Source organism: Thermobia domestica, chromosome 8 (genome assembly GCF_964235325.1).
Source record: "Thermobia domestica chromosome 8, izTheDome1.hap1.1, whole genome shotgun sequence".
In the NCBI taxonomy this organism is placed as follows: domain Eukaryota; kingdom Metazoa; phylum Arthropoda; class Insecta; order Zygentoma; family Lepismatidae; genus Thermobia; species Thermobia domestica.
The window spans coordinates 262,178,529-262,193,036 of NC_137461.1; the positions used below are offsets into that span (position 1 = coordinate 262,178,529).

A 14,508-nucleotide genomic window follows, 5' to 3' on the forward strand; every position below is an offset into this window, starting at 1 on the left:
TTTTATTTATATACAAAATAAGAAAGTATTCTCTTCTGGGGGGCTCGACCGCTCCAATCGCCCCCTGTATCCGCCCCTTCTGTCAAACGAAATGCATAGATACTCCGGAACATGTCGTAGCGGTTTCGTCAATCCATCGCTACTTTGCGATAACCAGCATAGCACTTATAACACCTTTTCGCATTGGCGTTCTTTTGTTATGCGCAGAACTTTGAGAAGGTTGTTGTTGAATGATAACCGCCGTACATCTAGATTCGGACATTTTAGTGATTTTCGATTATTTTTCCTTTTAGCAAGTATTCGTTGGCACTTGGCAGCCCTGATCGGAAGACGTAAGCATATGTAACTTCCGTTTCCGTCCGCGACCTCGAGGAAATTGGCTGGTGCTTGTTCTCTTCGGAGCTAAGGCCTTTCGGCGACTTGCATCATAATTTTGTGAATTCATCAAGTATTAATTTTGCTTTATATTGAAAGAATGGCAACCAAGGCAGAGCTTGCATGCGTTTACTCCGCACTTATTCTCGTAGACGATGAAGTAGCCGTCACGGTATGTATTGCACTGAAGTAATAAAACGTGCGTTTGTATGTTTCATATTTATAAGTTAAGTTAGTTAGGAATTGTTGATTTATTGTCATTGTATTATTGTTTATACAGCTGTATTTACTTTCATAATTCATTTTAAATTGGGTATTAATAAAATCGTCTAAAGTATATTCATATGTAAGAATTAAGATTATCTGCTTGTGAATTTTCATGCAGGGTATAAAGTGACACATATATTGCTTTTTTAAACTACGAGCATTACTCGAGTAGACTGTTCCATCAAATTTGACACGTTTGTTACGTTTTCAGATTAAGTTGTAGCTTTTAGCAGAGCATGCACTAAATGAGCTTCATTACTACGTGCAGATTTTCAGGAGTTATCAGTATAAATAGAAGGTGGACGTGTGGAATAAAATACTGCAGTGCATAAAACACGAACCAACTTTTGTTAGGCGACCACTAAAAAACACGAGTGCTATCGAACCGAGTCAAGGCAGGAGAACGCGAACCGCAGCGAAAGGGGTCTCTGTAGGGAACAGGCGCGTCAACGACTGGGTGTAGACGCATAAACGAGGATAGTAGAAGAGCACATACAATAGTTTCACTGTCACTTAAAGTTCATTTCAATATGATGTGCACTGACAGTATTTTCTTATATTCGCTCTCTCGTTCCTTCACGAAAAACGTTACATCGAATTTTGTCCATACATTTTCTGTTGCCCATATGAAAATGTGACAAATTCCAGGCAATGTTCTGTGCATGTACAGGTACATGTGACTTTAACAGGTACTATACAGGCGCCTGTAGCTGTAAAAAGCATGTTAGTTTCCCACTGACAGGTGAATCTACCTGTGGCTATGAACATGTGATACATGTGTAGATGATGTTCAATGTTAGAAGTTCTCAAACATGCAATGAAAAGTATCTGTACATATAAAGGAGACATGTAATGTACATACACCAAGGTACATGCATAGTACAGGTCCATGTAATATACCTGGGACATACAAGCGCAATAGGTATGTTCAAAAAACATGATTCAAATTGATGGCATGTGCCTGTAATCTATCAGTCACATGCATGGGAAATGCTAGTTTTTCCTCTTAAGCCCATGTACTTAACATGTACATGTAAAACACATGCAAAGTACCTGCAGAACGATAGAAAAAATGCAATGTAAATTACATGTTTACATGCGTAAGTTAGGAGTGAAAAACATGGAATGTACAATACGTGTACATATAAATGAAAACAGGTAAGGGACATGCATCCACGGAAAATGAATGTCACAGGTGCATGTATTGTACCTGGCAGACGTAGATAAAGCGTACATGTACAGGGAATATAAGACAGGTAAATCACTATGTATCGGAAACTACATGCCACATGCATGGGAAATGCATTATTTCACCAGTATGCTCAGGTACTTACCATGTACATGTAAAACACATGCAAAGTACCTGCAGAACGATAGAAAAAATGCAATGTAAATTACATGTTTACATGCGTAAGTTAGGAGTGAAAAACATGGAATGTACAATTCCTGTACATATAAATGAAAACAGGTAAGGAACATGCATCCACGGAAAATGAATGTCACAGGTGCATGTATTGTACCTGGCAGACGTAGATAAAGCGTACATGTACAGGGAATATAAGACAGGTAAATCACTCTGTATCGGAAACTACATGCCACATGCATGGGAAATGCATTATTTCACCAGTATGCCCAGGTACTTACCATGTACATGTAAAACACATGCAAAGTACCTGCAGAACGATAGAAAAAATGCAATGTAAATTACATGTTTACATGCGTAAGTTAGGAGTGAAAAACATGGAATGTACAATTCCTGTACATATAAATGAAAACAGGTAAGGAACATGCATCCACGGAAAATGAATGTCACAGGTGCATGTATTGTACCTGGCAGACGTAGATAAAGCGTACATGTACAGAGAATATAAGACAGGTAAATCACTATGTATCGGAAACTACAAGCCACATGCATGGGAAATGCTTTATTTCCCCAGTATGCCCAGGTACTTACCATGTACATGTAAAACACCTGGAAAGTACATGCAGATGGATAAAAGGATACGATAATGTGTATAACTAACATGCAAAAGTCAGAAATTAAAAAAACATGCAATATACAGCACCTGTAGTCCCTACAAATAAACGTAAACATGTAAGAAGCATGCACTTGACATAAATTATTTTGTGATCTTCGACACCCAAGTTACAGATCCGGATAGGGGAGGGCAGTGGTCAGGCCCTGTGTTGTAAAGTAGCCTACCATTCCTGTATTCACCTGGTGTAACTGGGGAAATGCAGCCAGGGTGGCCGCACTCTATAGAATCGATACTAGAACCTTCTGAATGCTAACATTCTATCAATGAGAAATACCTCTTTAGTTACATACATGCAGGTTTAAGATTTATGATAGTAACAAATGAATTTCGTTTCCAAGTGTGAAACTCATGTAGACTTCCAAAATATGAAAATTCAATATTCACATCGGAAATCGTAGACATACGCTTTTTGATTTCAATAGATGGATAAGGACAGAGATGAGACAAAGGTCATGTCCAGCTATCTGTTACCATTTTTGCTCTATAGAGATTTATATTTATGTCTCGGTGTGCTTATTTCTACATGTCTCGGTGACCCGCCTGGTGGTTCTCGGCCCTTTGTCGATGGGGCTGAATTTGGAATTATACGCGATTGGGAATTTCACCATTGATCTCAGCAACCCCGAAAACGATGTATTTGACGCTAATATCGATAATTTTCGATTATTTTTACATGTCTCGGTAAAAAAACCCTCTCTTTGTGCCTTTCAGTCCTCCAGCCGACGGGGATGAATGTGGAAGTAAACGCGATCAGGAGTTTCACCACTGACCTCAGCGATCTCGAAAACTATGTATTTGACACTAATATCGGTAATTTTCGCTTATTTTTATATGTCTCGGTGATCCGCCTGATGACTCGGCCCCCAGTCGATGTGGCTGAATTTGGAATTATACGCGATCGAAAGCTTGAGCATTGATCTCAGCGACTCCGTAACTATAGATTTGACACTAATATTGTTAATTTTCGATTATTTCTACATGTGTCGGTGACCCCCCTGGTGACTCGGCGCCCAGCCGACGTGGCTGAATTTGGAAGTAAGCGCGATCAGGAGTTTCACCATTGATCTCAGCGATCTCGAAAACTAAGTATTTGACACTAATATCGGTAATTTTCGCTTATTTCTACGTGTCTCGGTGACCCGCTTGGTGACTCTCGGCAGTAGCGTACGCAGGAATTTATTTCGGGAGGAGTCCAAACTCAATATGAGAGTATTTTATATTAAAATTTCTAAAGTTGCCCCTAAAATTAGGCTAAATTTACATAAAAGTCGAAATTTCGGGGAGGGTCCGGACCCTCAGGACCACCCCCTGCGTATGTCCCTGACTCGGCCCCTAGGCGATGGGGCTGTATTTGGAATTATATACGGGATCCATAGCTTCAGCGTTAATCTCAGCGAGCCTGTAAATTATAGACTTGACACTAATATTGGTTATTTTCGATTATTTGTACATGTCTCGGTGACCTGCTGTTGACTCTTGGCCCCCAAGGGGGGTGGGCAAGTGAACGCAATCGGGAGTTTCACTATGATCTCAGCGATTCCGAAAACTATGAAGTTAACATTAATATAAGTCATTTTCGACTATATTTTCATGTCGTAGTAAATCCTCCCTTGCGACCCCTAGTTCGAAGTTTGGAAAAAATGCTTCGTCTTGGTCTTGGCCGTGGACCAGCATACCCGTGACCAAAATTTGATAACTCTCGGTCCATTCGTCTGGCACCCAAAGAAGCATACGCACAAACACACTAACATTTTATTTATATTATATTACTGCACAATTAATTAAGAGATTCTGAAACTCATGGGGCGATTGTCCCCTTGACTTTCTCAAATGACACCCCTGAGTCTGAATAATAAGTTTCCTTTCCTTAAGAATTGCGATATGTGAACAATACACAATTATCGTCATACACATATAAGTTATTCTTATATGTATATTGTAAACTTGGGAGACAATATCGAAAACAACATAATTATAACGTGATCAGAACCTATATGTTTACGCACAGGAAAGACGCTTGGCGCCACAGCGTTCGTTTGTTCGTTGTCAATCGTCTGCTGGTTGTTGACGTTAGGGTTTGTGATCAGTGGTTTTTCTATGGTTGTGTGCTCGATGGTAGCGGATGAATTGTAAGTTTCCACAAGATTACAGTGGCTTTCAAGATGTCAACGGCAAATAATGCGTATGTTGTAGTTGAATGGGATAATAATACTTATTCCATTCTACACCGCAAGAAATGTAAATGTACAGGTAAACTTACACTTGGAAAAGTGTACCCTGTACAATGGAAAGGAAGCACGTGCTACGATGGTAGAATTCTTTATGTAGGTGAGTAATGTATTTGGCTCTAACAATACTTTAACAGCTATAGATGTAATTAATTTAAGATAATGACATATATTTAATGTGTGATTCATTACCGTGTGTTTTGCAGTGAACTGTCGAAACAGAAAATTACCGCGAATTTGTAGTAACTACCGAACGATGGAAATACAAATCGCATGAATCTACGGATGTTAATGACTCAGCGAAGTACATTGGAGAAAATGTCTTCTGGCTAAGTAACAGAGTATTGTGCTCACTTTTAATTCACTGTCACTCTGTTATATTTTAGAAGTATTTACTATTTATAATCCTAAGTTTTTTTTTTTTTTTTTAATTTATTTATTGTGTGGCTAGATCAACATAAACATGTTTTGGCGCCAAAATAAACTATTTAGTACACTTTAACTGTTGGCAGTCGACCTGAATCTAGATATCTGAGTTTAAATAACACTTTTGTAGGTATCAGAGTAGAATAGTAGATTTTTAGTGATTAACGTAAAACAGTGTGAACCATGTTGGTTCTTGGGGTTTAAGTGCGTACCGCCTCCAATATTTTGGAAATTACTGGGTGAATTGGATAATTTATTTTGGGGCCTATGTTTAGCAGAAGGGGTCCATCTCTTTTCTCTAAAAAATGTTACAATTTTGGTAATTTCTGTTCACATTAGGTTAGTTTAGGGTAGGTTATGTTAATTTAGGTAAGCTTAGGTTAGTTTATGTTATATTAGTGTATGGGTCCAGCATACTTTTCCAAAGAATGATAGAATTTCGCTTATTTCTACTAATAGTAGGTTGGTTTAGGTTAGGTTAGATTTGGTTACGTTCTGTTACGTCTAAGTACTTGCATCATTCGTTTCTTCTGTAAATTTTCTGTTTTTTACGTGCTTTTGAACCTCTTGTACTAAACATACTCCTATTTTGGTTTGTGAAGGAGTTTGAATGAAAAGCAGATTACGGGAATAGCTGAAATTAAGAAAGTGGTTTTGTAGGCTGGTTTTGGTGTTCTAAGCGTCATTGTATGTGGAGGCGGAAGAGACTATTTCACATAGAGGTACACTTGTTATGATTTAGTGGCGAGAAATGAAGTGTGGAAATGGCGCATATATATCAATATTATGACATATCGTGTGTTTTATAGAATTACGTACACGAAAATAACGAACGTCAGCTGTTGAAATTGTGTAAAGACACGGTGTACTATTTACAAGTGGAGTGTTACTAGTATGAAACAACGACAAGTGCTATTCAAACTCTTATCATTGCCAACACCCACCTGTTTTCACTACCCTCGCTCATGCGCCTGTTCCTTTACCCGCCCTAACTAACGCGCTCTGCTTTTAGTGAGCACCTAGCACAGGTTGGTTAATGTCTTGTACTGTAGTTTTCATATCATATACATTCGGACGTCTTATTTATACGCAAATAGTAATGTTCTATTGCAAATTGTAAAAATTTACATGCCTTTGTTTTGAAGGTAATTGACTTGTAACTGAACCTAACCTGGCCTAATGTAACATAACCTAACGTAAAGTAATGTACTCTAACCAAATGTAGTTCATGTTGGTACTTCTTTATCGATTTTCATGTGGTCTGGCGATACAGCACAAATGCCATTTCTTGGGATGTAGGAAATGAACTGCAACATCATACGTTGTAGTTTGCGTGTAGGTTTTGTAAGTCTCGAATGAGATTATGAAGAATAGCTACACCATGCAAACATTACTACTGTGCCTAGATTCGTGCATATTTACATAAGTCGGCAAAATAAAAATCATTTGTCTTAACTTTTCTTGCTTCAAATGATTCCATAAGGCATTCTTAAACTCTTACTGTACAGGCCCAAGTAACAATGTACTACTACCGAGTAATAATGTGTGTGTAAACCAATTTATAAAAGTTTTGTCTTCGGTTTACAGACATTCATAAAACATTTACTTCTTTCATCAATAAACTTTAGGAATTGCACTACTGGGGAATAAACGAGGTTTATGCTTATTCTAAAAGCGCACCCACTGACTTTAAGTTTTGGAGTTTCCCATTCTAATAGTTGAGTTGATTTTGAGTTCAAAGTCCCTTTCAGCAACGAGGCCATATGAAACGTAGACATACTGATTAACAGGAAATCCGAACCACATGAGCTTCCACTGGGAATCAAACCCAAGTTTCTTACGTCAAAGGCGCGTGCGCTAACAGCTTAGCCACGATCTATTCTAATAGTCTTGCGACAGCGACATCGCAAATGGACTAACTAATGCGAGAACTGGTGTTTGTCCTGCAGGAGGCATGGAGAATGCAGGGCACTCCGATAGTCGGAATTAATATCGAACACAGTCCTCTTTCATATGCAGTCACTCGTTTAACCGCAAAGTTATCATTTTTATGTCCACATATTTTTAAAAAATCTGCGCCCCTATATTAACTATCAGTATACACTGTTCTCTACGAAATTATTTATTATATATTTGTACTCCTACTGCGAACGAGTGATTTAGAAGCATCGGCTAGATTGAGGTATGCAGTTTCTGTAGTTTGCTAGCTGTACAAGGGACACTTTATCTCAAGCTTTTACCACCCGGGTCAATTAGATAGCCTTCTCACATCTCCCGCAATGGCACTACTTTCAATCGGTCAGTATCTGCCACGATTATTTAACTACTGAACCTACTACTTTTCCTTGGAAGCTGGTGCATGTAATCTGTAGTAGATCCCTTTAACGGGTGGCCCTTTTCTTGTATTGCTTATATTTTATGAAGTGATTATGATGTACCACCGAAAACTTCGGGATACAGATGACATCATGATGGATTTTTTTTTCAGGTACTAAAACCGAATGTGAGGTGGAACAAAGGAAGTTTGTCGGGAAGACGGAACGGGTAATAAGATATGATTCTGGCAGCAGTAATAATTCTGATGACCTAAGTTCAACAGATCCGATTCCAACAGATGAAGAGGATGAAAATCGTAGAAATCCAGGCAGTTTGAAAGAAATATTTGAAAGGAACTTTGAAACTATTGTGAAGGACCCCACACTATGTACGGATAATTTTCCATCTGAGTCGGCTACAGAAACTACACCCGGCAGTAACGTCTGGCAAGAGCAAATAAACAGAACTTCTTGCAACGGAAGTTTACAGTCAGCATCCGCCAGTAACGTTTGTCAAGAACAGATAGACAAGCATCCAAGCAACGCATACTTATCAGCTCAGAACAGTCCATCGAAACCAAAAGTACGAAAGATCGACAAATGTCAAAACTGCAGCGTACTGAAAGAAGAAGTTAATGATTTGCGCACCAAATTAGACGAAGAAAAATGCTTAGTAGATGCTCTAAAGAAGGAATGCGCTTCCAGAGATAAACAGCGGAAGCTCAAAGTACCGAGAAGTGTCAAGACATTCTTGTTCACATTGCTAGATGCCGAAGATCTTGAAGAATCCAACCATGAGGTGTCACCATCCAGTCAAAGTAGTAATGTAAGTTTCTTTTCTAGATTTTAAGACTAAGGTTTTAGATCAATTTACCGCCGTTTTGTAGGGAAGGGGTGCGGGCGTACAATTGTTCAAATTCTTAGGGTCATACAAATATGTAAGTGGCGGTCCAAATTTCTCTTTCTGCTTGCTTATTTCAAACTATGAGTAATTTAAGGTAACGGCATAGTCTCTATAAGACAGACAAAGTCTGCATTAAGTATTTTGTCTCTTTTCTTTGTGTGGGGTCGCGGTGGCTCAATGGTAGAGCGTTTACTTTTGATTATTTGATTTGATTATCGCTTACGTCTTTTTTTTTCAGGAGGGAGGTTATATGAGACGTGGACATATAGTTTAAAGTGGAATCCGAACCTCTCTTTCAATGCTCTACCACTGGGAATCGAACCGGGATCTTTTACGCCAAAGGCGCGCATTCTAGCCACTAGACCAGTGGAGAGGGTTACAGCGTTCACCTCTGTTCATTCCATCATTTCATTGGTTCTCATCATCACTGTCTCCTTTAGCTTACTCCACATAACTGCAGAACGGAAGACTCGAAAGTCATTTCATTTTCTCTTTCTTTGTGTGTATATATTTGCATTTCATCTGTGCTTATAGGAAGATTGCACCTCGAAAATTCTTGCGTATAATGTATCCATTCTCGTCCCTTTCAAATGTGATTAGGTCACTATTTTCGGAAAGCCATCATTTGCGGTTTGCTTGTTTTAATTAGATTTGACGGCACTGTTCTTACATATGTTTCTTTTTGTTTCCTTTTTGCTAGCTGGAGGCGTATAAAATTATATGTATTCCCTGGACAATGCAATTTTAAAAACACGCTCAATTTCGCTGTTGTAGTAGTGTTTGATACATACTGTTCATATGTTGGGCAGTTATTGTGCTTATATACGGTAGAGTTACAATTATCCGGATTAATTGGACTACACTCGATCCTGATAACTTACGAAAATAGTATTTTTATACAAAAATCTAAATTTGCTTAAATGACAAATTAAAGACTTATAAAAACAAAGTAGTTTAAATTTTGCATGTACAGTGTGTTAAAATCAGTCAATCAGCTCACACTACTAGTTTCGATGCAGCTAAGTCTCGCATCGTTTCGGCTTTCGTTATCTCTACCCTTGTTTTGTGTTGGGGGGATTCAAGAACCAAAATCAAGCGCAAAAGATTGTTCGTGGTAAGATCGTTTGTTTCCAAAGCAATTCGGGTAATTTTATTTCTACTGTACATCATATATGTAAAAGTAAATGGTAGAATGTGTTAAGATTAATTATTGTGTTAAACTTTTACTTACAGGAATACTCGAAATCCGTACATGGAGATGATGTGGTTCTCAGTCCTGATTACCCTGACATTACAATAAAGCATTCCCGATTAATTCGCTGCGTAGCCAGTGCAGGCCATTCTGCTACAAAGCTCACGAGAAATCTTATGTCGTGCTTTTTTGATGATGATGAGCTTAGTACAAGTTCAATAACTGGTCGTGGCAAAATAAAGAAAACACTGTCTCCAGATATTATTAGTGCTATCAAAGGTATGTTAGGTTTCATATGCCTTTCACTTATAATTTTTGTTTCGCATTTCTTGCATAGTACATCGTGGAGCAAGTGGGCTATATTTTTAAATACAAATTGCTACTTCTATAAATCTATAACAAAACAATTCTTTATTTATTTGTATCATGTTTAAGCACAATAATTTAGCTTATGCTGTATTCATTTTTTAATTCTTCCTTACTGGAAGTGTGAAAATTTGCTGATTTTGAAACTGCTCCGGTAAAGTGGATCCCTGGGGTCTTCTGTTAATGGGCTAGAATCCTGTAGCACAAAAGGTGCTGAACGAGAAATTAAAGACGCCGGTTTGTAACCTTAATTGTCCTATCAAAGTTTTGTCAAATTACAGTGAGTGATAGGATGACCTGTAGGTCTGAGGTACATTATGATTTCTCCATTGTAGAAACGTTTCAGAACTCCAATGACCGACTTGTCCAATGTCTATAACAATACTGCAATGACTTGAGAAACTCGTACATGTGTGCATTTGTGTATCCAACAGTTATATCTGCATTAAGTTTATACATTTTAAGTTATGCCAGTCATTAATTCAGTAAAAGAACCTTTAAAGGAGCACTGCTGGAAAGGTTGAGCAAATTGGACTCTGCTTCACTTTAGCTACCATGCCGGGGTCCACTTTATCCGCCATCAGTAATTAAATATTTTTACATGATGGTTTTGATGTTCTTGTAAGGTCTAGTCAAGACAATGTCACCTATTTGTTCTTAATATAACATGAATCTAAATGAAACTAAATACATAAAGAAAGACTTTTTAACCGTTCGAAAGTTTTGAAGTCTGCTACAGACATAAATTTGCGTATTCTTATTTGCATTCAATGACATCTTCAGTGAAAGCTTTCACATAAGAGTAAGCAATTTGCGTTCTCTGATAATGTTGCCAACTCACTTCAAGAAAATCGACAAAATAAAAAAAGGAGGGTCTGCTTTAGATGACGGGTTCGCCAATACCCGAATTCCCTCTAATTTGACCTCGAATATATATATATATTTTTTTTTGTTTTGTTTTGTTTTGTTTTGAACAATGTCAGTACTGCAATTCAATCTCAGTGTTGGTGCGAGAGGATTTATGACACTTCTTTTTCACGTGTAAAACTCTATTTACTGTTTCTTTATTGGTGTTAGTAATTGCTCGAATTTTCATGTAGCGGTTTCGAACAATTGTACCGATTTTCTACACACATTCTCTGTCACAGTGGGTTTTTGGATTGTCCCTCTTTCCCTCCTTCCTTTAACATTCTTGAACCACTCGAATACGCGTGATAGATAGATACTGATCTCCATTAACGTATGTGAACAAATTGTAAGTTTCTGTGGCGAATTTTCCAAGTTTTGTACTTGTTTAACTTTTACACTTAGCATGATTCCGACTGATCCACCTGAACCCTTTTCTTGGTCACCGACATGACCCGAAATGAGAAGAAATCAGTCCAGGATTGAATGGTACGTTATGGCCGATTAATTTGCCACTTCTTTACCCAATCCTATCGCTACTTGACTCATAGCTGTAAAGAACCCCCGCTTGGTCTAGTGGCTAGCACGCTTGACTTCTGTTCGCGTGGTCCCGGGTTCGATTCCCGGTGGAAGTACAGTTGAACGATCGAAGTAGTTCCGATTCCACTATAATCAGCAGGTCATTCTCCTTTAGTGTAGCAGACATAACTGTGGGACGTTAAACTAAGTCAAACCAATCTTATAGCTGTAAAAACTGTAAATACACTTCTAAAATACTCTTTAAACAGAATGTAACTATTTCTTTCTTAACAATAACTATATCTGTAGTTGTTAGTTTCTCTACTGTCCACCCAGTCACCTCCTACAATCAGTGTTCATTGTTCAATATATGACTTTTTTTTAACTTGGAGTTTGTTTCTTTCGTTATATTTTCAGCTCAGTATATGTGTAAAAGATCCTTGTTGATAAGACCTTTCTTTGATCACAGATTATGTTCTCCTCAAATTTCCTAATACCAAGACGTCTGCAGTTCACGCAGCTATGACGGACAAATGTGTACAGGCGGCTCGAAAGAATAGGCACGGAGACAAGCAGAAGGATCAAGATGATCAGTAGAGTTTGTGTTAATTCTGCTTCATACCAACAGTATAATAGTAATTTGTAGATACAGTGTATATATGTACTTTTGAGTTATTGGTATTTACATTTTGTATGTTCATTATACGTGTTTAAAATATAGTTACGTTAACTTACAAACTACAATGAAACGAAACTACAAACAATATGTTGCATGCAACAGTCCCACTCCCTCGGTGCTTCAGGTACCAAGAAAAACACGATATAGGTGGAATAAGCGTTTACATGTTAACAGAGTAAACACTGAAATTCCTGGCACTCAACGAGGAGGTACATTATGTAATAGCCTTAGTACATCGTCTTGTTCTTCACGAGAAAAGGATGAAAACAACCATTATTCTTCGATACAATCCGATAAACCACAAATTGACCCTTTTCCCAATTACGCGGGCTTAAAAATCGGGGAAAATAAGTTGACAGGCAGTGTAAGCGTTGGTTCATCGGGCTGTATCGATGAACAATGTTCGTTTCCGGCGTTTCCTCTTGAGGAACAAAACGAAGTACTTCACGGCACATATTCACAGCATCCTTTTAAATCAACGTTCGACTTTTCGCCTGATAGTTCAGAGTGCAATTCCGAGTTAAAAGATATTTCTGTTCCTGAATTGCAATTAAATGTAGGTCATAACGTTTCGGGACCAAACAGTTCTACATTGCAGGAGAACGTTGAAAGTAAATCTGTTATAAAAATAATGCAGTTTGTTCATAAGCACAAGCTCACGAAAACTGCAACATCAGATCTTCTTAGGTTAATGCATTCTGTAAATATTAAAGAAGTACCACGCACGAAATATTTATTATTGCAAGAATTCATGGCTTTACGTAACATAGAAGTCCAGCGGCATTTCTTCTGTTGTCAGTGTGCATATATTCACGATTCAGCCTGTGCTTCCCTTTCATGCAATAACTGTACCAAACACGTGTGCAAAAAAGCTCACTCTTTTTTTACTGTAGATATTGGTAAACAACTGGAGAACATGTTTTCCCGACCACATTTTCTGGCAAATCAGTCAATATCGCAATCACGTCAGGGTAACTTGAGTAGTGTTAGAGATGGTAAAATTTATAGGAAATTCAGGGAAGAACACCCATTATTAGTGGATGAAGATGGAATATTATCTTTGACAGGGATCATAAATGTTGATGGCGTTACCTGTTTTAACAGTTCTTATATCACTTTCTGGTCATTCTACATTTCCATATTAGAAATAGATGAACCGATGCGATGGAAACCAGAAAACATTCTTCTAGTTGGATTGTTCACTTTCATCGGACTTCCAGAGTTGCACGTTAAAAAGAACGATTTATTGCATTCTGTATTTTATTCATGTGTAGCTGCACAATTGAAGAAGTTTGAATGTGGTGTTCTTCTACAAGGACAATATACTTTGAAAAATAATGTTATCACTCAGGTACGCTTGCATGCCATTCTTGGCACGTTTTATAAACCTGCAAAGTGTGCTGTACAGCAGCTAGTACAATTCAACGGCAAGTTTGGATGCAGTAAATGTCTTCAACCAGGACAGTACTTACAACATGGACTACGTATTTATCCGTACAATGTGGCACATCCTAAAAGTCCGCTGCGAAATGACGCAGACCACTCTCGACATAGTGAGAATAAAGAGTTTGGTGCTAAGGGGATAAGTGTATTTGCATTCCTTAATAATTATCAGATTATTGAGAGTACAATGATAGATTACATGCATTGTATATGTCTGGGTATATTTCGTTCTTTAGTCATGAATTGGCTGGATTCCAAAAACAAGGATGAAGTGTGGTACTTAGGCCGCAAGATTAATGTACTCAACAAGCGTTTGACAGAAATAAAAACGCCATCATGTTTAACCCGTTCTCCACGATCGATCAAAGAACGTCGAAATTGGAAAGCTATCGAGTTTGAGAATCTTTTCTTACTGTACTTTCCTATATTTTCTGATATTTTCAATAATACTGATTATTTCAATCACACTTTGCAAATCATCAAACCAGTGGCGTGTTTCTTATCAAGTACAATTTCCGTGCAACATTTGGATGCAATGGAAAAATGTTTGCATGCATTTGTTTTCCAAACTGAACATTTATATGGTAGGAAGCATATGAGTTCTAACGTACATGATTTACTACACCTCACTGATTGTGTCAAAAATGCAGGACCTTTGTATTCTTTCTCATGTTTCCCGTTTGAGTCACTAAATGGAAATTTAAAACACTACATGCATGGAACACAAGAGATAGGTTCACAGATTGTTAATGGCTTTGCACGAGAAAATGCGTGTAGCGGAACATCTGCAACAGTTAAGATTACAGAATTCCTTTTAAGTTCAAAATCAGTCTCGTTTGCCAATATCAC

At 37.9% G+C, this 14,508-nt stretch overlaps 2 protein-coding genes across 2 annotated transcripts in view; both read left to right on the forward strand.

Annotated features, from left to right (window-relative positions):
- Window positions 1–342: 342 nt before the first annotated feature.
- The window catches only part of RpLP1 (Ribosomal protein LP1), a 32,965-nt gene continuing 18,799 nt past the window's right edge, over window positions 343–14,508 (forward strand). The window contains exon 1 of the mRNA XM_081769698.1: window positions 343–547. Coding sequence (XP_081625824.1) covers window positions 476–547 — 72 coding nt within the window. The 5' untranslated portion in view covers window positions 343–475. The remainder of the gene's footprint in view (window positions 548–14,508) is intronic.
- Window positions 4,517–12,171, forward strand: LOC145693587 (uncharacterized). The gene is made up of 4 exons (XM_081769697.1): window positions 4,517–5,009; window positions 7,824–8,476; window positions 9,788–10,025; window positions 12,007–12,171. The coding sequence occupies exons 1-4, from the start codon at window positions 4,844–4,846 to the stop codon at window positions 12,132–12,134; spliced, it is 1,185 nt and encodes a 394-aa protein (XP_081625823.1). The 5' UTR covers window positions 4,517–4,843; the 3' UTR covers window positions 12,135–12,171.

Excerpts from the sequence above, each read along its gene's own strand:
- LOC145693587 (XM_081769697.1), top strand. The coding sequence starts at position 4,844 with ATGTCAACGGCAAATAATGCGTATGTTGTAGTTGAATGGGATAATAAT. Across the intron at positions 8,477-9,787 it reads CATCCAGTCAAAGTAGTAAT|GAATACTCGAAATCCGTACA; the intron begins GTAAGTTTCTTT and ends TTTTACTTACAG. Across the intron at positions 10,026-12,006 it reads TATTATTAGTGCTATCAAAG|ATTATGTTCTCCTCAAATTT; the intron begins GTATGTTAGGTT and ends CTTTGATCACAG.